General features: G+C 41.6%; 4 protein-coding genes and 1 pseudogene across 6 annotated transcripts; 2 read left to right on the forward strand and 3 right to left on the reverse strand.

Moving 5' to 3' along the window:
• Positions 1-7,274: 7,274 nt before the first annotated feature.
• On the reverse strand, positions 7,275-9,444 carry Y51H7C.15 (annotated as a pseudogene). The gene is made up of 5 exons: positions 9,214-9,444; positions 8,341-8,677; positions 7,605-8,189; positions 7,454-7,557; positions 7,275-7,406 (listed from the first exon to the last, which is right to left on the reverse strand). Coding segments are annotated over exons 1-5 (1,389 nt in total).
• A 1,960-nt stretch (positions 9,445-11,404) lies between these two features.
• Y51H7C.13 (CC domain-containing protein) lies at positions 11,405-14,685 on the reverse strand. 2 transcript variants are annotated; one of them, NM_001393006.1, is made up of 6 exons: positions 14,415-14,685; positions 13,576-13,763; positions 12,699-12,754; positions 12,371-12,605; positions 12,215-12,284; positions 11,405-11,847 (listed from the first exon to the last, which is right to left on the reverse strand). In NM_001393006.1, exons 1-6 carry the CDS (start codon positions 14,679-14,681, stop codon positions 11,482-11,484), a joined length of 1,182 nt encoding a protein of 393 aa, NP_001379358.1. In that variant the 5' UTR covers positions 14,682-14,685; the 3' UTR covers positions 11,405-11,481. The 2 variants fall into 2 exon arrangements, with proteins under 2 accessions (NP_001379358.1, NP_493976.2); NM_061575.5 differs by having other exon boundaries at positions 12,371-12,458; positions 14,415-14,683.
• A 1,178-nt stretch (positions 14,686-15,863) lies between these two features.
• On the forward strand, positions 15,864-17,767 carry Y51H7C.1 (CLIP domain-containing serine protease). Its single transcript, NM_061576.7, has 7 exons — positions 15,864-16,171; positions 16,221-16,504; positions 16,554-16,673; positions 16,882-16,961; positions 17,012-17,084; positions 17,131-17,200; positions 17,260-17,767. The coding sequence occupies exons 1-7, from the start codon at positions 15,884-15,886 to the stop codon at positions 17,689-17,691; spliced, it is 1,347 nt and encodes a 448-aa protein (NP_493977.1). The 5' UTR covers positions 15,864-15,883; the 3' UTR covers positions 17,692-17,767.
• Positions 17,768-18,701: 934 nt separating this feature from the next.
• H17B01.2 (Collagen alpha-5(IV) chain) lies at positions 18,702-20,397 on the forward strand (the record flags this gene model as incomplete). The annotated part of the gene is made up of 7 exons (NM_061577.2): positions 18,702-19,028; positions 19,078-19,361; positions 19,410-19,529; positions 19,577-19,671; positions 19,717-19,789; positions 19,836-19,905; positions 19,966-20,397. 7 exons carry the CDS (start codon positions 18,702-18,704, stop codon positions 20,395-20,397), a joined length of 1,401 nt encoding a protein of 466 aa, NP_493978.2.
• Positions 20,398-20,747: 350 nt separating this feature from the next.
• Positions 20,748-21,718, reverse strand: nssp-13 (Neuropeptide-Like Protein). Its single transcript, NM_001038245.4, has 2 exons — positions 21,549-21,718; positions 20,748-21,186 (listed from the first exon to the last, which is right to left on the reverse strand). The coding sequence occupies exons 1-2, from the start codon at positions 21,690-21,692 to the stop codon at positions 21,049-21,051; spliced, it is 282 nt and encodes a 93-aa protein (NP_001033334.1). The 5' UTR covers positions 21,693-21,718; the 3' UTR covers positions 20,748-21,048.
• Between the last annotated feature and the right edge of the window lie 2,119 nt (positions 21,719-23,837).

A 23,837-nucleotide genomic window follows, 5' to 3' on the forward strand; every position in this document is an offset into this window, starting at 1 on the left:
TTTTTCCGCCGGTTCAATTTTTCCGCAAGTAGATTTTTCCGCCGGTTCGAGTTTTTTCACAGGTAGATTTTTTCCGCAAGTAGATTTTTTCCGCCGGTTCAATTTTTCCGCCGGTTCAATTTTTTCCGCCGGTTCGAAATTTTCCGCAAGTAGATTTTTTCCGCCGGTTCAATTTTTCCGCAAGTAGATTTTTTCCGCCGGTTCAATTTTTCCGCAAGTAGATTTTTCCGCCGGTTCGAGTTTTTTCACAGGTAGATTTTTTCCGCAAGTAGATTTTTTCCGCCGGTTCAATTTTTCCGCCGGTTCAATTTTTTCCGCCGGTTTGAAATTTTCCGCAATAGATTTTTCCGCCGGTTCGAGTTTTTCCGTAAGTAGATTTTTCCGCCGGTTCGAGTTTTTTCACAGGTAGATTTTTTCCGCAAGTAGATTTTTTCCGCCGGTTCAATTTTTTCCGCCGGTTCGAAAATTTCCGCAAGTAGATATTTCCGCCGGTTCGAGTTTTTCCGCAAGAAGATTTTTTCCGCCGGTTCAATTTTTCCGCAAGTAGATTTTTTCCACCGGTTCAATTTTTCCGCAAGTAGATTTTTCCGCCGATTCGAAATTTTCCGCAAGTAGATTTTTCCGCCGGTTCAATTTTTTCCGCCGGTTCGAAATTTTCCGCAAGTAGATTTTTCCGCCGGTTCGAGTTTTTCCGCAAGTAGATTTTTTCCGCCGGTTCAATTTTTCCGCAAGTAGATTTTTTCCGCCGGTTCAATTTTTCCGCAAGTAGATTTTTCCGCCGATTCGAAATTTTCCGCAAGTAGATTTTTCCGCCGGTTCGAGTTTTTTCACAGGTAGATTTTTTCCGCAAGTAGATTTTTTCCGCCGGTTCAATTTTTCCGCCGGTTCAATTTTTTCCGCCGGTTCGAAATTTTCCGCAAGTAGATTTTTCCGCCGGTTCGAGTTTTTCCGCAAGTAGATTTTTTCCGCCGGTTCAATTTTTCCGCAAGTAGATTTTTTCCGCCGGTTCAATTTTTCCGCAAGTAGATTTTTCCGCCGGTTCGAGTTTTTTCACAGGTAGATTTTTTCCGCAAGTAGATTTTTTCCGCCGGTTCGAAATTTTCCGCAAGTAGATTTTTCCGCCGGTTCGAGTTTTTCCGCAATTAGATTTTTCCGCCGGTTCAAATTTTTTCGCAGGTAGATTTTTTCCGCAAGTAGATTTTTCCGCCGATTCAATTTTTCCGCCGGTTCGAGTTTTTTCGCAGATAGATTTTTTCCGCCGGTTCAATTTTTTCCGCCGGTTCAATTTTTCCGCCGGTTCGAGTTTTTCCGCAGGAAGATTTTTTCCGCAAGTAGATTTTTTCCGCCGGTTCAATTTTTTCCGCGAGTAGATTTTTCCGCCGGTTCAATTTTTTCCGCCGGTTCAATTTTTTTCGCGAGTAGATTTTTCCGCCGGTTCAATTTTTTCCGCAAGTAGATTTTTTCCGCCGGTTCGAAATTTTCCGCAAGTAGATTTTTCCGCCGGTTCAATTTTTTCCGCAAGTAGATTTTTTCCGCCGGTTCAATTTTTTCCGCAGGTAGATTTTTTCCGCCGGTTCGAAATTTTCCGCAAGTAGATTTTTCCGCCGGTTCAATTTTTTCCGCAAGTAGATTTTTTCCGCCGGTTCAATTTTTTCCGCAAGTAGATTTTTCCGCCGATTCAATTTTTCCGCCGGTTCGAGTTTTTCCGCAGATAGATTTTTTCCGCCGGTTCAATTTTTTCCGCCGATTCAATTTTTCCGCCGAATAAAATATTCCGCCGGTTCGAGTTTTTCCGCAGGAAGATTTTTTCCGCAAGTAGATTTTTTCCGCCGGTTCAATTTTTCCGCCGGTTCAATTTTTTCCGCCGATTCGAAATTTTCCGCAAGTAGATTTTTCCGCCGGTTCGAGTTTTTTCACAGGTAGATTTTTTCCGCAAGTAGATTTTTTCCGCCGGTTCAATTTTTCCGCCGGTTCAATTTTTTCCGCCGGTTCGAAAATTTCCGCAAGTAGATATTTCCGCCGGTTCGAGTTTTTCCGCAAGAAGATTTTTTCCGCCGGTTCAATTTTTCCGCAAGTAGATTTTTTCCGCCGGTTCAATTTTTCCGCAAGTAGATTTTTCCGCCGATTCGAAATTTTCCGCAAGTAGATTTTTCCGCCGGTTCGAGTTTTTTCACAGGTAGATTTTTTCCGCAAGTAGATTTTTTCCGCCGGTTCAATTTTTCCGCCGGTTCAATTTTTTCCGCCGGTTCGAAATTTTCCGCAAGTAGATTTTTTCCGCCGGTTCAATTTTTCCGCAAGTAGATTTTTTCCGCCGGTTCAATTTTCCCGCAAGTAGATTTTTTCCGCCGGTTCAATTTTTCCGCAAGTAGATTTTTCCGCCGGTTCGAGTTTTTTCGCAGGTAGATTTTTTCCGCAAGTAGATTTTTTCCACCGGTTCAATTTTTTCCGCGAGTAGATTTTTCCGCCGGTTCAATTTTTCCGCCGGTTCGAGTTTTTCCGCAGATATATTTTTTCCGCCGGTTCAATTTTTTCCGCCGGTTCAATTTTTTCCGCCGGTTCGAAATTTTCCGCAAGCAGATTTTTCCGCCGGTTCGAGTTTTTCCGCAAGTAGATTTTTTCCGCCGGTTCAATTTTTCCGCAAGTAGATTTTTTCCGCCGGTTCAATTTTTCCGCAAGTAGATTTTTCCGCCGGTTCGAGTTTTTCCGCAAGTAGATTTTTCCGCCGGTTCGAGTTTTTCCGCAAGTAGATTTTTCCGCCGGTTCGAGTTTTTCCGTAAGTAGATTTTTCCGCCGGTTCGAGTTTTTTCACAGGTAGATTTTTTCCGCAAGTAGATTTTTTCCGCCGGTTCAATTTTTTCCGCCGGTTTGAAATTTTCCGCAATAGATTTTTCCGCCGGTTCAATTTTTCCGCCGGTTCGAGTTTTTCCGCCGGTTCTATTTTTTCCGTGAGTAGATTTTTCCGCCGGTTCAATTATTCCGCCGGTTCGAGTTTTTCCGCAGATAGATTTTTTCCGCCGGTTCAATTTTTTCCGCCGGTTCTATTTTTTCCGTGAGTAGATTTTTCCGCCGGTTCAATTATTCCGCCGGTTCGAGTTTTTCCGCAGATAGATTTTTTCCGCCGGTTCAATTTTTCCGCCGGTTCGATTTTTTCCGCCGGTTCAATTTTTTCCGCCGGTTCAATTTTTTCCGCCGGTTCAATTTTTTCCGCCGGTTCAATTCTTTCCGCCGGTTCTATTTTTTCCGTGAGTAGATTTTTCCGCCGGTTCAATTATTCCGCCGGTTCGAGTTTTTCCGCAGATAGATTTTTTCCGCCGGTTCAATTTTTCCGCCGGTTCAATTTTTCCGCCGGTTCGATTTTTTCCGCCGGTTCAATTTTTTCCGCCGGTTCAATTCTTTCCGCCGGTTCAATTTTTTCCGCGAGTAGATTTTTCCGCCGGTTCAATTTTTTCCACCGGTTCGAGTTTTTCCACAGGTAGATTCTTTCCGCCGGTTCAATTTTTTCCGCCGGTTCAATTTTTCCGCAAGTATATTTTTCGGCCGGTGATGTCACTGATGTCACTGATGTCACTGATGTCACTGATGTCACTGATGTCACTGATGTCACTCATGTCACTCATGTCACTCAAGTGACTGATGTCACTCATGTCACTCATTCCGGCGGAAAAATCTACTTGCGGAAAAATTGAACCGGCGGAAAAAACTACCTGCGGAAAAACTACGCTATACGCTATACGCTGTACGCTATACGCTATACGCTATACGCTATACGCTATACGCTATACGGAAAAAATTGAACCGGCGGAAAAATCTACTCGCGGAAAAAATTGAACCGGCGGAAAAAATTGAACCGGCGGAAAAATTGAACCGGCGGAAAAAATCTATCTGCGGAAAAACTCGAACCGGCGGAAAAATTGAATCGGCGGAAAAATCTACTCGCGGAAAAAATTGAACCGGCGGAAAAAATCTACTTGCGGAAAAAATCTATCTGCGGAAAAACTCGAACCGGCAGAAAAATTGAATCGGCGGAAAAATCTACTCGCGGAAAAAATTGAACCGGCGGAAAAAATCTACTTGCGGAAAAAATCTACCTGTGAAAAAACTCGAACCGGCGGAAAAATCTACTTACGGAAAAACTCGAACCGGCGGAAAAATCTATTGCGGAAAATTTCAAACCGGCGGAAAAAATTGAACCGGCGGAAAAATTGAACCGGCGGAAAAAATATATCTGCGGAAAAACTCGAACCGGCGGAAAAATTGAACCGGCGGAAAAATCTACTCGCGGAAAAAATTGAACCGGTGGAAAAAATCTACTTGCGGAAAAAATCTACCTGCGAAAAAACTCGAACCGGCGGAAAAATCTACTTGCGGAAAAATTGAACCGGCGGAAAAAATCTACTTGCGGGAAAATTGAACCGGCGGAAAAAATCTACTTGCGGAAAAATTGAACCGGCGGAAAAAATCTACTTGCGGAAAATTTCGAACCGGCGGAAAAAATTGAACCGGCGGAAAAATTGAACCGGCGGAAAAAATCTACTTGCGGAAAAAATCTACCTGTGAAAAAACTCGAACCGGCGGAAAAATCTACTTACGGAAAAACTCGAACCGGCGGAAAAATCTATTGCGGAAAATTTCAAACCGGCGGAAAAAATTGAACCGGCGGAAAAAATCTACTTGCGGAAAAAATCTACCTGTGAAAAAACTCGAACCGGCGGAAAAATCTACTTGCGGAAAAATTGAACCGGCGGAAAAAATCTACTTGCGGAAAAATTGAACCGGCGGAAAAAATCTACTTGCGGAAAAACTCGAACCGGCGGAAAAATCTACTTGCGGAAAAATTGAACCGGCGGAAAAAATCTACTTGCGGAAAAATTGAACCGGCGGAAAAAATCTACTTGCGGAAAAACTCGAACCGGCGGAAAAATCTACTTGCGGAAAATTTCGAACCGGCGGAAAAAATTGAACCGGCGGAAAAAATTGAACCGGCGGAAAAAATATATCTGCGGAAAAACTCGAACCGGCGGAAAAATTGAACCGGCGGAAAAATCTACTCGCGGAAAAAATTGAACCGGTGGAAAAAATCTACTTGCGGAAAAAATCTACCTGCGAAAAAACTCGAACCGGCGGAAAAATCTACTTGCGGAAAATTTCAAACCGGCGGAAAAAATTGAACCGGCGGAAAAATTGAACCGGCGGAAAAATCTACTCGCGGAAAAAATTGAACCGGTGGAAAAAATCTACTTGCGGGAAAATTGAACCGGCGGAAAAAATCTACTTGCGGAAAAATTGAACCGGCGGAAAAAATCTACTTGCGGAAAATTTCGAACCGGCGGAAAAAATTGAACCGGCGGAAAAATTGAACCGGCGGAAAAAATCTACTTGCGGAAAAAATCTACCTGTGAAAAAACTCGAACCGGCGGAAAAATCTACTTACGGAAAAACTCGAACCGGCGGAAAAATCTATTGCGGAAAATTTCAAACCTGCGGAAAAAATTGAACCGGCGGAAAAATTGAACCGGCGGAAAAATCTACTCGCGGAAAAAATTGAACCGGTGGAAAAAATCTACTTGCGGAAAAAATCTACCTGCGAAAAAACTCGAACCGGCGGAAAAATCTACTTGCGGAAAAATTGAACCGGCGGAAAAAATCTACTTGCGGGAAAATTGAACCGGCGGAAAAAATCTACTTGCGGAAAAATTGAACCGGCGGAAAAAATCTACTTGCGGAAAATTTCGAACCGGCGGAAAAAATTGAACCGGCGGAAAAATTGAACCGGCGGAAAAAATCTACTTGCGGAAAAAATCTTCCTGCGGAAAAACTCGAACCGGCGGAAAAATTGAACCGGCGGAAAAAATTGAACCGGCGGAAAAAATCTATCTGCGAAAAAACTCGAACCGGCGGAAAAATTGAACCGGCGGAAAAATCTACTTGCGGAAAATTTCGAATCGGCGGAAAAATCTACTTGCGGAAAATTTCGAATCGGCGGAAAAATCTACTTGCGGAAAAATTGAACCGGCGGAAAAAATCTACTTGCGGAAAAAATCTACCTGTGAAAAAACTCGAACCGGCGGAAAAATCTACTTGCGGAAAATTTCGAATCGGCGGAAAAATCTACTTGCGGAAAAATTGAACCGGCGGAAAAAATCTACTTGCGGAAAAAATCTTCCTGCGGAAAAACTCGAACCGGCGGAAAAATTGAACCGGCGGAAAAATTGAATCGGCGGAAAAAATTGAACCGGCGGAAAAAATCTATCTGCGGAAAAACTCGAACCGGCGGAAAAATTGAATCGGCGGAAAAATCTACTTGCGGAAAAAATTGAACCGGCGGAAAAAATCTACTTGCGGAAAAAATTGAACCGGCGGAAAAATCTACTTGCGGAAAATTTCGAACCGGCGGAAAAAATCTACTGCGGAAAAAATTGAACCGGCGGAAAAAATCTACTTGCGGAAAAAATTGAACCGGCGGAAAAATCTACTTGCGGAAAATTTCGAACCGGCGGAAAAAATCTACTTGCGGAAAAAATTGAACCGGCGGAAAAATCTACTTGCGGAAAATTTCGAACCGGCGGAAAAAATCTACTTGCGGAAAAAATTGAACCGGCGGAAAAATCTACTCGCGAAAAAAATTGAACCGGCGGAAAAAATTGAACCGGCGGAAAAATCTACTCGCGGAAAAAATTGAACCGGCGGAAAAAATCTACTTGCGGAAAAAATCTTCCTGCGGAAAAACTCGAACCGGCGGAAAAATTGAACCGGCGGAAAAAATTGAACCGGCGGAAAAAATCTATCTGCGAAAAAACTCGAACCGGCGGAAAAATTGAATCGGCGGAAAAATCTACTTGCGGAAAAAATCTACCTGCGAAAAAATTTGAACCGGCGGAAAAATCTAATTGCGGAAAAACTCGAACCGGCGGAAAAATCTACCTGCGAAAAAATTTGAACCGGCGGAAAAATCTAATTGCGGAAAAACTCGAACCGGCGGAAAAATCTACTTGCGGAAAAATTGAACCGGCGGAAAAGAGTGGTGAGAGAGTGACGGAGAAAAAATAGAAACATCTGAAAAACCAGGTTTTAAGATCGAGAAAGATTTTATTGTTTCACACTGATAACAAGTGAAAAGAGTTTTTTTAATTAAAACAAAGTGAAATTAAGAATAAAATGAAATATAAAATAAATTATAAAGTGTTGTCCTGATTTCGTTCCGTTCCATCATTCGTCGTCGTCTTCATCATAATTCTGTAAAAAATCAGTTTAGCTGAAGCATCATTTGAATCTTTCCTTACCATTCCGGTCCTTTGTTGTCCTCATCGTCGTCATCGTTGCCGTGGTTCTCGCCTTCTCCCGATCCAACAATTCTGATCCATTCCGATCCATCCATCCTGTTCGTCGTCGTCGCTTTTATCGTAGATCTGTAAAAAATCAGTTTAGCTGAAGCATCATTCAAATCTTTCCTTACCATTTTTCGTGTTTCCGGACTCTCTCTGAACACCGTCGTCTCATCTCGATCCTTCCGGCCTGATCCTTCCGGCCCGATCCTTCTTCGTCGTCTCTATCGTCGATCTGTAAAAAATCAGTTTAGCTGAAGCATAATTTAAATTTTTCTTTACCATTCCGATCCTTCGTTGTCCTTGTCCTTGCTCTCGCCTCCCGATCCAACCATGCCTATCCGTGCCAATTCTCCATTCCGACCCATCCCGATCCATCCCGATCCATTACGATCCGATCAACCCATCCTAATCTTCGTCGTCGCGTCGATCTGTAAAAAATCAGATTATCTGAAGCATTGCTTAAATTTTTTCTCGATTCATCCATCCCGATCCTTCTTTCCTTGTCGTCGTCGTCGTCGTTGTTCTTGCCTTCACCCGATTTCGTCCATCCCAATCCATCCCAATCTATACCGATCCATCCCGATCCATCCCGATCCATTACGATCCATTCCGATCCACCCATCCTAATCTTCGTCGTCGCGTCGATCTGTAAAAAAGCAGATTATCTGAAGCATTGTTTAAATTTTTTCTCGATTCATCCATCCCGATCTTTCTTTCCTTGTCGTCGTCGTCGTCGTTGTTCTTGCCTTCACCCGATTTCGTCCATCCCAATCCATCCCAATCTATACCGATCCATCCCGATCCATCCCGATCCATTACGATCCATTCCGATCCACCCATCCTAATCTTCGTCGTCGCGTCGATCTGTAAAAAAGCAGATTATCTAAAGCATTGTTTAAATTTTTTCTCGATTCATCCATCCCGATCTTTCTTTCCTTGTCGTCGTCGTCGTCGTCGTCGTCGTTGTTCTTGCCTTCATCCGATTTCATCCATCCCAATCCATCCCAATCTATACCGATCCATCCCGATCAATTCCGATCCATCCCGATCCATTCCGATCCATTCCGATCCATCCTCATCTATTCCGATCCATCCTCATCCATTCCGAATCCATCCCGTCCGCCGATACCGATCGTCGCATTCGAATCCATCGTTCCATCCCGATCCATCCCGATCCATCCCGACCCATCCCGATCCATCCCGATCCATTCCGATCCATCCCGATCCATCCCGATCCATCGTCGCTCGAGATCTTTTGAGTGAGATCTCGTTCCAACTGTTCCAACTCCATACTATCGCCACCTTTTGTCCATGTCTTCATTCCGTCGTCGTTCGTTCCTTCTTCTTCTGATCTGTAAAAAAAGCACTTTTATCGGCAATAATGATTCTGAGAAGAAAGTTCTTCACATGGGGCCGCATATTCGAAAAGTGTGCTCCTGGGAAGTAGGAGAGCACGCGGTCAGCTCTCCCCCCACTTCATCAGAAGGCCTTTTGGGTCTCCTGGGAAGAATGCCGGGGGGAGGTTCATTCGGTCGGGGTATTCCGGATTGGCACCGCCCACAAAACCGTGCCTTGCAAAACGATGTTTTGTCCATTTCCAAACCGTGTGATGATTGTGGAAAACACAGTTTTGTAAGACACAGTTTTGTGGCCGGAACCATTCCGGAATACCCGACCGAATGAATGAATCCACTAAAATCTTTAGCTGTTGGCTTTTTTTTTATTCCTGAATTTTCAGAAATTTTTATTCAGGATTTTTTAAAAAGAAAAATTCGGGTTTGGCAAAAAAAAAATAGATTCAAATATTTTGGAATCTTTGATTTTTGAGAACTAAATTTCGAATTTTTGAATAATTTTTGAATTAAAAATTTTGAAAAAAAAATCTTACTTTCTCGGTCGTCCTTTTGCTGCTCCTTGCTGTTGCTTGGTGATTATGCAGGTGGTGGCGATAGCTTAGAATAGGAGTTGCTTCTTCATGTGATGCTCTACACCGTAAGAACTGCACATCATCACCCAAGTATTCCATAGAGCAAGAACCGCCCGATCTTATCGCAGTATGGGCCCAACATCGGTTCTCATTGTTCGTTAGGAACAGAAGTACTAGCATGATGTTGATCATTAGCCTTTATTCGCTACCTCTGAGTACGGTTTATGATGTGTTTAAGCCTCAATTCCGATCTCCCGTTTCAGACAGTTGTCTTAGCGGTGTTATATTTAAACTTCTGTTTGTAGAAGTTGAACTTCTGTTTTTAGAAGTTTGATACTAAATGAGAAAATGATTGAGAAACTTCTGATTTCAGAAGTTTCGTACTAACTTTCCAACAAAGAGGGGGAGGGGGGAAGAGAGAGGGATGTAGCAGTGTCCGAAGCACGAGAGACTGTTCCAGTAACAGTTCCAGAGAATCCATCCATCGTTCGATCCGTCGATCCATGTTCAAACACAAAGGGGAGCATGCGTAACATAACAGGTGCAGGGATTTGGGAAGGGATTGGGATGAGAAAAAAGAGAAGGAAAGTTGGAAAGCGTACTTCTTCTAGAAGATAAGTGAAAATTGAGCAAAAGTCGAGAAGAGTCAAAGAATTTCAACTCTTTTCTTTGGAAGTTTTTTTGTTGGAAAAATGGTTTTTTTTTTAATTTATAAAAATTTAGATCGGAAATCCGCTTCAAACACGATCAACTCAGGTCAAAAAAGGAGTGCTAGTAGCGAAACTAGCTAACAACAACAGAGCATGGTTTCCTTAACTGTTCCAGAACACGAGCCCCTAAATCGGACTGCGGACCTGGTTTATCAAGCAAGGAGCACATCTACAGGGTGGGATGTACTCACAAGAAGGGGGTATAAGCAAAAAGGAGTGAATGACAGAAAAACAATTAGGAGGTTGGATGAACGGAGACCCGGCGTTTCCCCTGAGCAAAGAAAGAGAAAGCGTGATAGAGGCAGAGACACAGACAAGAGTGAGACCATTACAGATCGTCTCCTATAGAGGGCTGCCGGAGGGGGCGTTGTGGGTCTCTGGGAAGAAGGGAAGAAGGGGGAGACAACCGCACGGGCTGTAAATGGGTATCTGGCCGTAATCTCAAAAACGAGCACAGTAAAGTATATTTTTAGTTAATTTCCTGTAAGAAAACAGTAAAAAAGATTTTTTTTAGTGCAATTAAACAAATCTTTGGATATAGTTTTATTTTGAAATTTTTCATTTAGTCAGGATTTTTTGAGTTAGTACTGAATTTCATTGATTTCTATTAATTTCTCCAAATAATTTAAAATGTTTTAAGCACAGGCTCTGTGAGTAATTATGTTAAATAAATTAATTCGACACATTTGAACAAAGTCGGACAAAATTTTTTAAAGCAAAATATCTCAAATAGAGTTTCGAAAAGAAATTGAAAAATTGAATTTGGATTTTGATGAAACTTTTTGAAATAGTTAATTGGTATGTTTCCCATATCAAACCCATTCAAATTCTATGATTGTTACTGGGAATTTGCAAAAATTGAAGCATTTTTCAGTTCAAACAGTAGTTATAATATGAAAACTGTTATATCTCAAAGAAAAAACATTTGTTGAAAAAATATCAAAAACCTTTTTAATTTTACTTTCAGAAAATATATTTTAAATTCCTGTGGCTAATCATTTTCTAAAGCTTTGTCAGTCTTGATCACAGGTACCCTTTTACAGCCCGTGGTTTTTTAAAAATTTCTGCTTTGATACCTTGAGAATTGGAAATTTCTACATTGGCTAAGCAACTACGATTTTTTAGAATCTTTCCAAAACTATAGGAAATCACCAAAAAACTTTTAAAAATATGTTGAGGCTTCGGGGATTTGAAGACTTTTCACTTATTTCTGAAACTGAAGGAAGTGTGGAGCCAGTCGGGGCACGCGCTTTGCGCGTGCGAACGGCTGGTAAATTAATAAAAAAGAAAATAATGTTGTTAAGGCAAAGGCAAAGGCTCAGGCTTTGACTTAGGCTTAGGGCTAGGCTTAGTCCTATGGTTCTTCTTTTTCTGGGCCGTTTCAAGCCGGAATAGGCCGGTTTAGACTTGTTTTCAGACTATACCAGTCCAACTATCGTATTAAAAATTTACGTTTATTATTTTTCTCATAGAAAAAATTTTGCAATAAATAAATTAAATAAATAGTTAGTTAGAAAAATTACAAACAGAGCACTGTTGCAACAACAAAAGTGAGCAATGAAGCTAAGATTGGAGCGGAGCTTGTAGTTGTCTGGACCACGTAGGCATCTACTGGTCCATTGGTTGGAATTTCGACCTCTCCACCTGGGGATCCAGTTGTGACTTCTGGTGGGTAGTTAGTTGGGCTTGGAGGATTTTCAGTTGGCACTGGATATGGCTCATATCTGGTACAGACTCCCTGAATCTCGGTTGACTGGACTAGTCCCAGACGAACAGCCTCGGAGCATTGAATTTGGGATGGAAGGTTCGGGAAGAGGCGGGCGATGATATCGTAGTTCAGGGTGATCTGCCGCTGGGAGGTCCCGGAGCAGGATTGGTGGCAGCACTGAAAATAGTTTGGAAAATCAGTAAAAATGACTAAGAAATTCGAAATCCTCGTGAAATTTCCGTTAATTTGACACCCATATTGGCTCGGTTTGATAATTTCGAGTTTTCATGCTTTTCAGGCCGAAATAGGCTAGTTTAGGCCAAATTTTCAGACAGCTAAATTTTAATTCAAATTCTAATTCTAATTGGCTCGATACCTTTTTTGAATGAGAAGTTGGCTCAAAACGGCCTGCTTCGGCCCAAAAAGCCTAAATTCCCAAAATTTTAGAACCAAGTCAATATGGGGGTCAATTTCACTTCAAATTTGACGAAGAATTCAAATTTCAACACTAAAAATCAAGAAAAATCACTGAAATCCTACTAACCTTGGTTCCAATAGCAACTCCACAGGATACGGTAGCCTGGAGGGTACGGAGATCGATGTAGCAGCATTCTCTGGAAATTTTTTTGGTTTAGATTATTATTTTTGGCCTAGAAACTGCCACAGGAAACTTTTTCACAAAAATTTGAAAAAATGTTACCTGGAAGGTCCCGGGGTTGGTACGGTAGGCTGTTCTGGGGTAGTGTTCTCAACGGGGGGCCATGTTGCTGGTGGTTGGGTGGTATATTCTGGAATTAGATAAAAATCTGGAATTGTAGCTTTTGTAGTCGTTGTAGTCTCTGTAGTCGTTGTAATCTTCGGAATAACGTAGGTCGGAGGGAGATGCACGTATCCCTGGGTAGTAGTTGGCGGAGGTGGAGGGGTACCATAGGAATCTGAGAAAACATAGGAAAAAACTTAAAATTAACTTAAAATAACTGAAAAAACTAAAAAAAAACGAAAAGCCCGAAAAATCCCTGAAAACCTACCGTAAGGCAAAGTTGGCTCCGGGGCTGGTGGGGTATTGGTTGCTGGTGGGTATGGGCTGAAAAATGGAAAATGAATTGGAAATTCGTGATCAGCAAAAAAATTGCGTTAATTTGACACCAATTTCGGCTCAATTTGAACAATGTTGAAATTAAACCAAAATTTAGGATTACTGTGAGGGGTTTTAAGTAGAAAATTGTGATTTTTGAGACTTTGCGCTAGATTTCCGGCAATTTGATGTAGAAATATGAATTTGGCATCAAATTCCGGTTCATATGGCACCCATATTGACTAGGCTTCAAAAAGTGGAGTTTTCAGGCTTTTCGGGCCAAAATAGGCCATTTCACGCCGGGGGTTGAGATAATTCTAATTTTGATGTCAAATTTTGCATTGCCTGTTAAGTTGACATCTATCATGGCTAGGTTTCAAAATTTGGAGTTCTGGGGCCCGTCGGGCCGAAATAATCCATTTTGGGCCGGTATTTTTGGACTATCTGCTCATTTCTGAAATTGCAAAGTTTTGAAGCTAAAATTTGAATTGTTCATAAAATATCTGTCAATTTGGCGTTCATTTTTGGTTTAATTTTAAAAATTGGAAAATTAAAGCCATTCAGGCCCATTCAGGCCCTAAAATTCGGCCCGTTTCGAGGAAAAATTGAATTTTTGTGCATTTTAATGCGAAAATTCGAAATTTACATGAAAATTCCGGCAATGTGACACCCATATTGCCTAACTTCAAAATTTTCGAGTTTTTGGGCCGATCTAGGCGGATTCAGGCCGATTCAGGACAATTTCCAAAACATAGCCGATATGGGGGTCATTTTTTCGGAAATTTTACGCTGAATCCGAATTTTCACATGAAAACTGTCTAAAACCTCACCATGGTGGTCTGGTGGTGGTAGTAGTGGTGGTAGTGGTGGTTGGTGGGATACATGGTGGTGGCTTTTGATCTACTGGAGCTGGAGGACTTGTTCCTGAGACTGCTGGAGGGACTACAGCGGTGGTTCCATCTTCAATTCTGTAGGAGATGTTTCGGCCAACACAGCATAGCCGGCACACGCTGCAGTTCTGCAAAAATATCAATTTTTCTAATGAAAGTGTGCATTTTTCATGTTGAAAATTGGAATGAGCATAAAATTTGCGACAATTTGACACCCTTTCCGGGCCGAAATAGGCCGATTTAGGCCGAAATTGTAGGCCTAAACATAGAATTTCATAAAAGTAGGAAAGTAAGGTTAATGTTTTGCAAAAGTTTGAGTATTTTCTGATAAAGTTGTAAAAATTCACTTTTAGGCCAATTTAGGCCATTTTAGTCTTCAAATAGATTATTTCAAGCCAAAAACTCAAAATTAAACTCAATTGGGCTATATATAACGCTTTAATTTTTTTGATTGTGTGTGGAATTTGAATTTTCTGTTTGAAGTGAAATGAATTTATATATCAAGCTTTTTCGGGCCGTTTCAGGCTTTAAACAGGCCGTTTTAGGCTTAAAACTCAACACAGCTTTATACTGATCTTAAAACTATTAGAAAAACTTGAAAATTGATTTTCCTACTGAAAAATGAAAAAACTACACTTTCAAGCCTATTCAATCGGTTTCAGGCCCTAAATAGGCCGTTTCAGGCTCAAAACTCAACTTGAACCAAAATAGGTCGATATGGGGCTTAAAATTTTCCATTTTTCACGCCGACTTCAAACTTTTTAGTAATATTCACTTACAGTCACAATAAGCCTGCCATTTGGACCAACTCGCACAATTCTTATAGGTCTAGCGGTGGTACCGGTAATTCCGTTTCCATTTCCGTTTCCATCTATAGTTCCAGTTCCAGTTCCAAAATTCGGACTGACTCCAGGTGGATTGACTCCGGACCCATCAGGATTTTGAGGCCCAGTTTGGTAGTAGCCATATCCAACATAGTGGGGAGCAATGAACGAGGCTAGGGAGCACCCGATGAGCACCGAGAGCAAGAATGAGTTATGGAGCATACCTGAAACGATTTACATAGAAGTGGATAAGAAAATCGGATTCAGCGTAAAATTTGCAATAATTTGACATCTATTTTGGCTAGATAACGTAAATTTCAAAATTTTGGAGCATATTTTGGGAGACTCCAGAGCAATTTTTAAGCTAACTGTAATTTTTTGAGCTTTTGCATTGCGAAAGTCAGATTCAGCGAGAAATTTGCATACGTGTTCACCCTCATAATGCCTATTTTTGAACAGTTGAAGGCTTTAGGCTTTTTCAGGCCAATTCAAGCCGATATAGGCCCAAAAAATAAAACTTTTTTACGTTTACCAATATGCTTTTTAAATAGTCAGCAAATTTGTTTTTATTAAATAGCATGCAGCAAAAAACTAGTTCATTCTCCAAATTTTCGTATTCAGGCCGTTTTAGGCCAATTTAGGCCGACTATATTCGTAAAAAATTCGATTTGCCTTAATATGAAATAAAATTCCGAGAAAAATTATAATCTACCTAAATTTAACATGGAAAAACTGCCAAAACTAGTTTAAGCCGATTTAGGCCAATTCAGGCCAAATTTAGGCCAGGAAATCAAAATTTTGGAATCTAGGCAATATGAGTGTCAAATCAGTAGCAAATTTTAGACTGAATTCAAAAATCAACATAAAAATTCAAAAAAACTTTACTAGATCCTAGAAAAAATGAGAAAACAAACTGGAAACTGATGAAACCACAGCCAACTCACCTTTTTATACCAATTCTCATTTCTTGTGGAACATCCGTTTTCAGTACTATACTACTACTTACCTACTATACCAGGAAAATAGTGCGGCACGGCGGAGGAGACGCAGACAAATGTGTCATCGCAGCAGAATTCAGGGCTCTTTTGTATTTCGACCAGCCTATTGTCTGCTGCAGAGAAGGGAGTGTTCGTCCGAGATTTTTAATCAAATCAAATCGTATAGTGGTAAGTATTAGGACACCCCACCGTCTATTGTTTTACAGTTACTGTCTGGAACTTGCAGATTGGCTCCGCCTACTTTTGTTTTTTTGAAGCTTCATGTTGAAAGTGATAGCGGTATAAAAGGTTGGGTACAGGACGAGGAGAAGCATAATTTCAAATTACTTCAGTTTTTTATAGCGTTAATTTCAAATTATAATTCTTAACTTTTAAAATTATTTCATAAAAAAGTCTCGAATTCCAGGTATCCCTAATCCTCAAACGATGCTCCGTTCTTCCGCGTTGATTATTGCTCTATTCGGATGCGCCATAGCTTCCTTTAATTGGCCAGTTGACGGTTCTTACCGGTATTCGGGTGGTCCAGGTACCCCAGGAGGTCCAGGTACCCCGGGAGGTCCAGGAACCCCTGGAGGTCCAGGTACTCCAGGAGGTCTAGGTACCCCGGGAGGTCCAGGTACCCCGGGAGGTCCAGGTACTCCGGAAACCTCCGGAGGCACCGCTGGAGGAACATACTACGTGATCATAGTTCAGAACGGCCAGAGGGTCATTGTGGTAAGTACTGAGATCCCTCTCCAATTCCTAATTCTTTCAATTTTTCCAGAACTGCGCAACGTGCCGCCTGTGCTGTGTCGGACGAAACATTACCTACTCCGTGGTCACTGATTCTCCCGTTGTCCCACCCCTCGTCGTTACTGGCACCCCATCCATCGTTACTGTAACCCCACCAAGTCCATCAGTTACCCCAGGTGGTCGTCCAGGATCAACACCACCAGCAACATTCCCGCCTGGATCAATATCCACAGTACGGTACACACCAGGACCAACCCCACCAGGACCATGGACCTACACAGCACCACCATATTATACCTACAGAACTGTTCCACCGTGAGTCCCAAAAACTGTAAAAGAAACTGAAAAATGTTGAATCTTTCAGAGCCTCCAACCACTACGAAACAGTTCCACCAGCTGTCCAGACTACCCCTCAGCCACCATGTACTCCAAGAACCACCACCACTACAACTACAACTACCACTACTACTACCCTTCCACCATGGTAAGCAAACAGCCGGCCTGATACGGCCTGAAGCGGCGCAAAGCCCTTAAATTTCTCACATAGTCAATATGAGTGCCAAAGTCGCAAATTTCGAGTAATTTGAAATTTATTTTGGGGATGAACTCGGCTAATGGATAAACCCAAATACTCGAAATTTCTGAAATTTCCTACAGAATAAGAAAAGCCTGAATAATTTTTTGAATTTCAGTGTCTACACACCGGCTCCACCCGCAACCCAACCACCACGTACCTACCCAACAACCACCCCTAGACCAATTCCAACTACTAGTACGTTATTGAAAGCCTAGACTCCAAAACCAAATTCTGTGAGATTCCAGAAACTACAGTACCCCAGCAGTGGACCACTCTCCCACCAGGCCCAGAGCCAACCCCGGGACCAGGACCTTCTGGGTGAGGAATATCTTATGAAAACTTCAGCTTAGTTGTAAAATTTCAGAGAATGCTGCTACATCGACCTTCGCAGAATCCAGGCTACCGTATCCTGTGGAGTCTCCATTGGAAATCAGGTAGAATTTTGAACTCCTGGAACTCCTGAACTTTAAACTGACTTTTTTCATTCTTCCAGTGCTGCCATCAATCTTGCTCCGGAACCTACCAGCGTCAAATCAACTTGAACTACTACATTCTAACACAAATCTTCCGTAACCTCCCATCCAGAATTCAATGCTCCGAGGCTGTTCGTCTGGGATTAGTGAGATCTACCGAGATTCAAGGATTCTGTACATCCAGAGTTGTCCCAGGAGGTCCAGTTCGCCCACCAACTACAGCTTCCACACCAAAACCAAACGGACCAGAAGTCCCAGTGAACCCAGGACGACCAACCCATCCTGCCTACCCAATTGTGCCAACTAGAGGATACCCACCAGCTACTGCAACTCCACCAAACCCATATGGACCAAAGGATGCTTATATCACAGCCGACCCAAAACCCAATTCAGGCTCCACACTTGTTGCATCTTTCTTTGCTATTGTCATGGCCTTTACACTCTGTTTTTAGAGTTTTTCACTAATAATTTGTTTATTTATTTTTTTATTTATTTTCGTTTATTTTCAATAAAATCAAATTCCAATTATGTGTGGCTTATCAAAATCTTAACCTTACAGCAATACGGAAAAATGAATTTTTTTGGCGCCAGCTGGAACAGAAGATCTGTTTTAAACCAGTAATCAATTTTACCAGTTAAGGAAAAGGTCTAAAACTTTAAAAAATATTGAACAGTATATTTTCATTCTTTTATTAGTTTAACTCTCTCAATTATTAATAAGAATAAACCGCTCGCTCAGTGGCTAGGCAGTGGATCTAAAATTACCCTAATTTACAATCAGACAGAAGGGGAGGATAACAGAGCAAGTGGGAAGAACGTAGGTCACAATATACCGATAGACCGACAACATAGAGCATAGATGCAGATAAAACGTCTTGTGTGCATAGGACCACACAAAAGATGAGTATCTGTAACCGGAAAATTGGCTCAAACTAGAATGATTCCGCTGAAATTTGAAAATATAAACAAATTGGATAGTCCGAATTTGGAAAATGAGGATAACTTTTTGAAAATTGGCTTGAATGCGCCTGAAACAGCATCAGCTAGAAATCTAGTCAATGTGGTAACATTCTGAAAATTTCATGTAAAAACCCCGGCTCCATGAGTTACGACACCCAGAAACCTGGTGAGACTGACTTATTACTTTTGAGACCCCTTCCCTATTGTCTAGGAAGAGGACGCTGCAAAAATCAATCAAAAAATCAAATCGTATAGTGGTAAGTACTAGTCTATTTGTTTAACAGTTACTGTCTGGAACTTGCAGATTGGCTCCGCCCACTTTTGTTTCTTTGAAGCTTCATGTTAAAAGTGATAGCGGTATATAAAGTAGCGGTTAGCACTAAAAGAATCATAAATTCAAATTACTTCAGTTTCTCATAGTTTCGATTTCAAACTCAATTTCTTAATTTTTAAATTATTTCCATAAAGCCCTTGATTTTCAGGAAACCTAAATTATCAAACAATGCTCCGTTCTTCCGCATTGTTTATCGCTCTATTCGGATGCGCCATAGCTTCCTTTGATTGGCCAGTTGATGGGTTTTACCGGTATTCGGGTGGGCTAGGTACCCCGGGAGGTCCAGGAAATCCTGGGGGTCCAGGCGGTCTTGGTACCCCGGGAGGTCCAGGTACTCCGGGAGGTCCAGGAAATCCTGGGGGTCTAGGCGGTCCTGGTAACCCAGGAGGTCCAGGTACTCCGGGAGGTCCTGGAACCCCCGGAGGGCAACCCCATGGCACCGCTGGAGGAACATACTACGTGATCATAGTTCAGAACGGCCAGAGGGTCATTGTGGTAAGTACTGAGATCCCTCTCCAATTCCTAATTCTTTCAATTTTTCCAGAACTGCGCAACGTGCCGCCTGTGCTGTGTCGGACGAAACATTACCTACTCCGTGGTCACTGATTCTCCCGTTGTCCCACCCCTCGTCGTTACTGGCACCCCATCCATCGTTACTGTAACCCCACCAAGTCCATCAGTTACCCCAGGTGGTCGTCCAGGATCAACACCACCAGCAACATTCCCGCCTGGATCAGTATCCACAGTACGGTACACACCAGGGCCAACACCACCAGCTCCATGGACCTACACAGTACCACCATATTCTGGCTACAGAACTATTCCACCGTAAGTCCTAGCAACTGCAAAAAATCTGAAAGATTTGGAATATCTCAGAGTCTACAACCACTATGAAACTGTTCCTCCAGCTGCCCAAACCACCCCTCAGCCACCATGTACTCCAAGAACCACCACCACTACCACTACAACTACCACCACTACTGCCCTCCCACCATGGTAGGCTTGAAGTTTGAAAAAGTTTGGGCAAATAACTCCAATTTCAGTGTCTACACCCCGGCTCCACCAGCCACAGCTCCCCCAGCCACCGCCACACCCGCAACCCAAACACCACGTACCTACTCAACAACCACCCCTATTAGTAAGCTTTTGAAACCCTGAACCCCGAAACCCAGTGTGATTCCAGAAACTACAGTACCACAGCAATGGACCACCCTACCACCAGGCCCAGAGCCAACCCCGGGACAAGGACCTTCTGGGTGAGGAATATCTTATGAAAACTTCAGCTCAGTTGTAAAATTTCAGAGAATGCTGCTACATCGACCTTCGCAGAATCCAGGTTACCGTATCCTGTGGAGTCTCCATTGGAAATCAGGTAAAATTTTGAGCTCCTGAACTCCTGAACTATAAACCTTTTTTTTTCTTTTTTTTCCAGTGCTGCCATCAATCTTGCTCGGGAACCTACCAGCGTCAAATCAACTTGAACTACTACATTCTAACACAAATCTTCCGTAACCTCCCATCCAGAATTCAATGCTCAGAGGCTGTTCGTCTGGGATTAGTGAGATCTACAGAGATTCAAGGATTTTGTACATCTAGAGTAATCCCAGGAGGTCCAGTAAACCAACCATCGACAGCATTCCCACCAAACCCGAATGGACCAGAAGTCCCAGTGACCACAGGAGGTCCCATTCATCCTGCCTACCCAATTGTGCCGACCAGAGGGTACCCACCAACTACAGTAACCCCACCAAACCCATATGGACCAAAGGATGCTTATATTACATCTGACCCAAAACCCAACTCAGGCTCCACACTTGTTGCACCATTTTTCGCTGTTGTCATGGCGCTCGCAATCTGTTTTTGAAGCTTTTAACTTATAATTTGTTTTTTGAATTCGTTTATTTATTTATTTCCCAATAAAAGATCCTACGAAAAACATTAACTGCATCGAAATCGAGACCGCCAAGCCCACCCGGACTCTTTATCTAAAAAAGGAAAAAAAAATCCCCCACCAGGGATCGAACACTTGACTGCTCGCCTACAAGTCGGCCTTCCTACCAGTTGAGCTATTCGCGGTACTCCCCTCTTCCGCGCGAGCGCAGCGCAAGCAGCCGTGTGGCTCAACTGGTAAGAAGCGCGACTTCAAAGCAACAGGTACCGGGTTCAATCGCCACCTTGTCCAAAAATTTTTCTCTCGTCAAGAACAATATACTCTAACAATTTTCTACCTTTATTCACCGTGAAAAGTCAAAATTCGAAAAAAAAAACGGGCCAAAGTATGGTGAAAAGGGAAGGCTGTGATATTTGTGTGTAAACATTATTTTTATTATTAATTGTATGTGGAATATAATAAACTCGTACTATTTACAAGATAGTAGGTGAGAAATGAAAAAATTTGGAAAAAAAAGTTGAGGGAGGAGAAGAGGAGAGATCTAGACGGCTTGAGAACGGGGGAAGGGAGGGGGGTTGCAAGAAAAAATAATGATTATCGATTTTTGTGACGTCACGGGGTGGTTCAGATTACTCTACGGAACATGTAGATGTGCTTGGCAAAGTCCTCATTCGGTTCGGTGGCGGCGTCTTCTAAGTTCAGGGCCTTCTTGGTTTTTGAGTTTCCGTTGAGCATGCGGAGGAAGTTGCGGTGTTGGAAGGTCTGCAAGTTTTATATTGATACAAGCAGTCTGAGGAAAAATTGGTTCAGAAAATTGAATTCTTCATAAAAATCTGACTCCGGAGCTTTTTTTTTTGCAAAATTGAAATTTTCAATATTGTCGACTTTTTGGCTCAACTGGTAAGAGTGATGCCTGGTGCACAACACACCAGGGTTCGACACCCAGTAGGGCCAAAATTTTTTAATTTGTTGTTTTAAGCATATAGAAACATTTTGGAAAGTTATGTTTTTTTTTTGAAAAAATCGAAAAAAGTTTACAATTTTTTTGAGAAATTGTTTTTTTGCAAAGTCACAAATTTTTTCAAAATCTAAATTGATAAAACGCCTCAGTAAGCAGTACAAACCTGCGAGTTCTCCTGATTGTGCACAAATGGTAACCGGAGGACCATACGACGCTTGACGGGCACCGATTTGGCGCCGAAGCAACAGCTGACGAGAATTGTGGATACCAGGATCCAGACGATGATACCCTTGTTGAGACTGTTCATGGTGACGGCGAGTTTGCGCGGGAACACTGAAAAAATGAATAAAGTTCATGAAAAAATTATGAAACGTCGGGAAAAAACTGCGGAAATCGAAGAAAACCGCTAGAAAAAAACTATTAACCCCGGCTGGGCATCGAACTCGCGACCTATTTCTCCCCAGTCATCCCTCTAACCAGTTGCGCCATTTCTGCCTCCCCCGTGGCTTTGCAAGGAGGGTGTGCGGACGAAGATGGCGCAACTGGTAAGGAGCCTGTCTGTGGTGAAATAGGTAACGGGTTCGACCCCCGGCCAGGGCCAATAGTTTTTTCAAGCTGTGTTGTGGAAAACTACAACAATAAATATAGAAGTGTTCCAAAAAAAGGCGGTTTATATACAAATTTTGACGTATTTTGGGGTGGAAACCTTTTGAAATTTTGAAATTTCGATCTAAAACAATTTCAGGGCTTCAGCGTGAGCACCAAAACATACATCTTCCCACGAATTTATAGCAGAGAATTCCAAAAAAGGGATAGCAGATGAAACCTTGAACTACGTGACTTCAAACGTTGTGCAATTAACTTTTAGAGACCAAAATGAGAAAAAAAGAGAGAAATGTGAGAGAAAAGATGATCCTAAAAATATATAAAAACTCAAAAGCTCATCCTTTTTATATAAGACCAATTGTCTACGTCATCTATTATATTCTAGGAGGGAGGGAGGTTGGGTTAGCATTAGGAGGTGCACAATAGGTGTCGGATGATAAGCTGAATCATAATATTATAGACAAAAATAGGGAAAAAGTACGGAAGAAGACGTCAGGAGATGGGATCAGCAGAGCCGAAAATGGAATTTGGCTCCAGTCTGGCGGGAGGGGGAGGAATTTGAACCGGTACATAACCAAAAAATAACTTCTTAAATTCAAAAAAACATATAAAAAAATTTCTGCAAAAAAAACCACCACTGGGGGTCGAACCCCGGACCCTTTACCTACAAGCCATCCCTCTTACCGACTGCGCCAAAAAGTCAATTTTTTCAAAAATTTTCCAAAAACCGCTTCAGACCAGATTTTCATGGAGAAGCTGAATTTTGACATTTCTGAGCTCGAAAAATATAATTTTCACGTCATATACGACTATAAATCACTCAACAAAAAGTAGACTTTTTTAGAGAAAAAAAACACCAAAGTTTGCACAATTTTATGATGATTACGTTGCGTGCAGACCAATCTAGAAACGTATTTAGATCTATTCATAATTTATTGCCTATTCAGTTTAGTTGTGTCATGAAGAACGTGGACTTTAGCAAATAAAAATTGTTAAGGCTCAAAGTTTGGGTTGAAAGATCGAAAAACTAGATTTTTCGAGGTTTAGGACTAAGCTTTAGGGTTGAAACTAGAAAATTTAAACTTCTCATCAAATTTTGCTCTTGGACAATTGTTTTCAAAAAATATTTCTGTAAAAACTTGGCTCAACTGGTAAGAGGGATGGCTGGTAGGCAACAGACCAGGGTTCGACCCCCAGAGAGGCCAAAATTTTTTATTTTCTTATTTTCACTCTGAAAGTTGCCCAAAATAACTGAAAAAGCTTTTAAAATTTTTCGAAAATTCGCTTTTTTGGCGCAACTGGTAAGAGGTTTGACTGGTAGGAAATAGGTCCGGGGTTCGAGCCCCGGTGTTGGCGAAATTTTTTTGCACGCAATTTTAAATATGTTGTATGGGTTTTAGAATGAGAAATATAAGTTTTGAAGGAATTTTTTTTGTTTGGTTGAAGTGGGCTCTGATTTTTGAATTATAAAAACTTGCCATTTAATTTTTCAGCTGCCTGTGGAATTTTGACCTTTTAAATCAATCTTTGTATCGAATGTGATAAGGAAATTCATTTTCTGGATTGTTTTTCGAAAAATTTTCGGGAACAAAAAATTTTGAAAAAAAATTTTTTTGACCAAAACTAAACTGATAACCTTATCAAATGAAGTACAAAAAGTGTCCTTATCACATGCTGATAGTGATCAGAAAAGTGATTCATTCTCATCCTTACTCACTCAATTTTACTCCGAAAATATTCCCCAATCGGGAATATTTTCGACGAATTTTGATTCGTTAGCGCGAGAATAACAAAAAAGTCATACGTTAAATGAATAATCAAACTAGAAATCTTTGACATTTATATT

Source organism: Caenorhabditis elegans, chromosome II, assembly GCF_000002985.6.
Source record: "Caenorhabditis elegans chromosome II".
NCBI classification, from domain to species: domain Eukaryota; kingdom Metazoa; phylum Nematoda; class Chromadorea; order Rhabditida; family Rhabditidae; genus Caenorhabditis; species Caenorhabditis elegans.

Excerpts from the sequence above, each read along its gene's own strand:
- Y51H7C.13 (NM_001393006.1), bottom strand. The coding sequence starts at position 14,681 with ATGCTCCATAACTCATTCTTGCTCTCGGTGCTCATCGGGTGCTCCCTA. Across the intron at positions 12,606-12,698 it reads GGAGCCAACTTTGCCTTACG|ATTCCTATGGTACCCCTCCA; the intron begins GTAGGTTTTCAG and ends ATGTTTTCTCAG. Across the intron at positions 11,848-12,214 it reads GAGTTGCTATTGGAACCAAG|TGCTGCCACCAATCCTGCTC; the intron begins GTTAGTAGGATT and ends AACTATTTTCAG.
- Y51H7C.1 (NM_061576.7), top strand. The coding sequence starts at position 15,884 with ATGCTCCGTTCTTCCGCGTTGATTATTGCTCTATTCGGATGCGCCATA. Across the intron at positions 16,172-16,220 it reads ACGGCCAGAGGGTCATTGTG|AACTGCGCAACGTGCCGCCT; the intron begins GTAAGTACTGAG and ends CAATTTTTCCAG. Across the intron at positions 16,505-16,553 it reads ACCTACAGAACTGTTCCACC|AGCCTCCAACCACTACGAAA; the intron begins GTGAGTCCCAAA and ends TGAATCTTTCAG.
- nssp-13 (NM_001038245.4), bottom strand. The coding sequence starts at position 21,692 with ATGAACAGTCTCAACAAGGGTATCATCGTCTGGATCCTGGTATCCACA. Across the intron at positions 21,187-21,548 it reads ACAATCAGGAGAACTCGCAG|ACCTTCCAACACCGCAACTT; the intron begins GTTTGTACTGCT and ends TAAAACTTGCAG.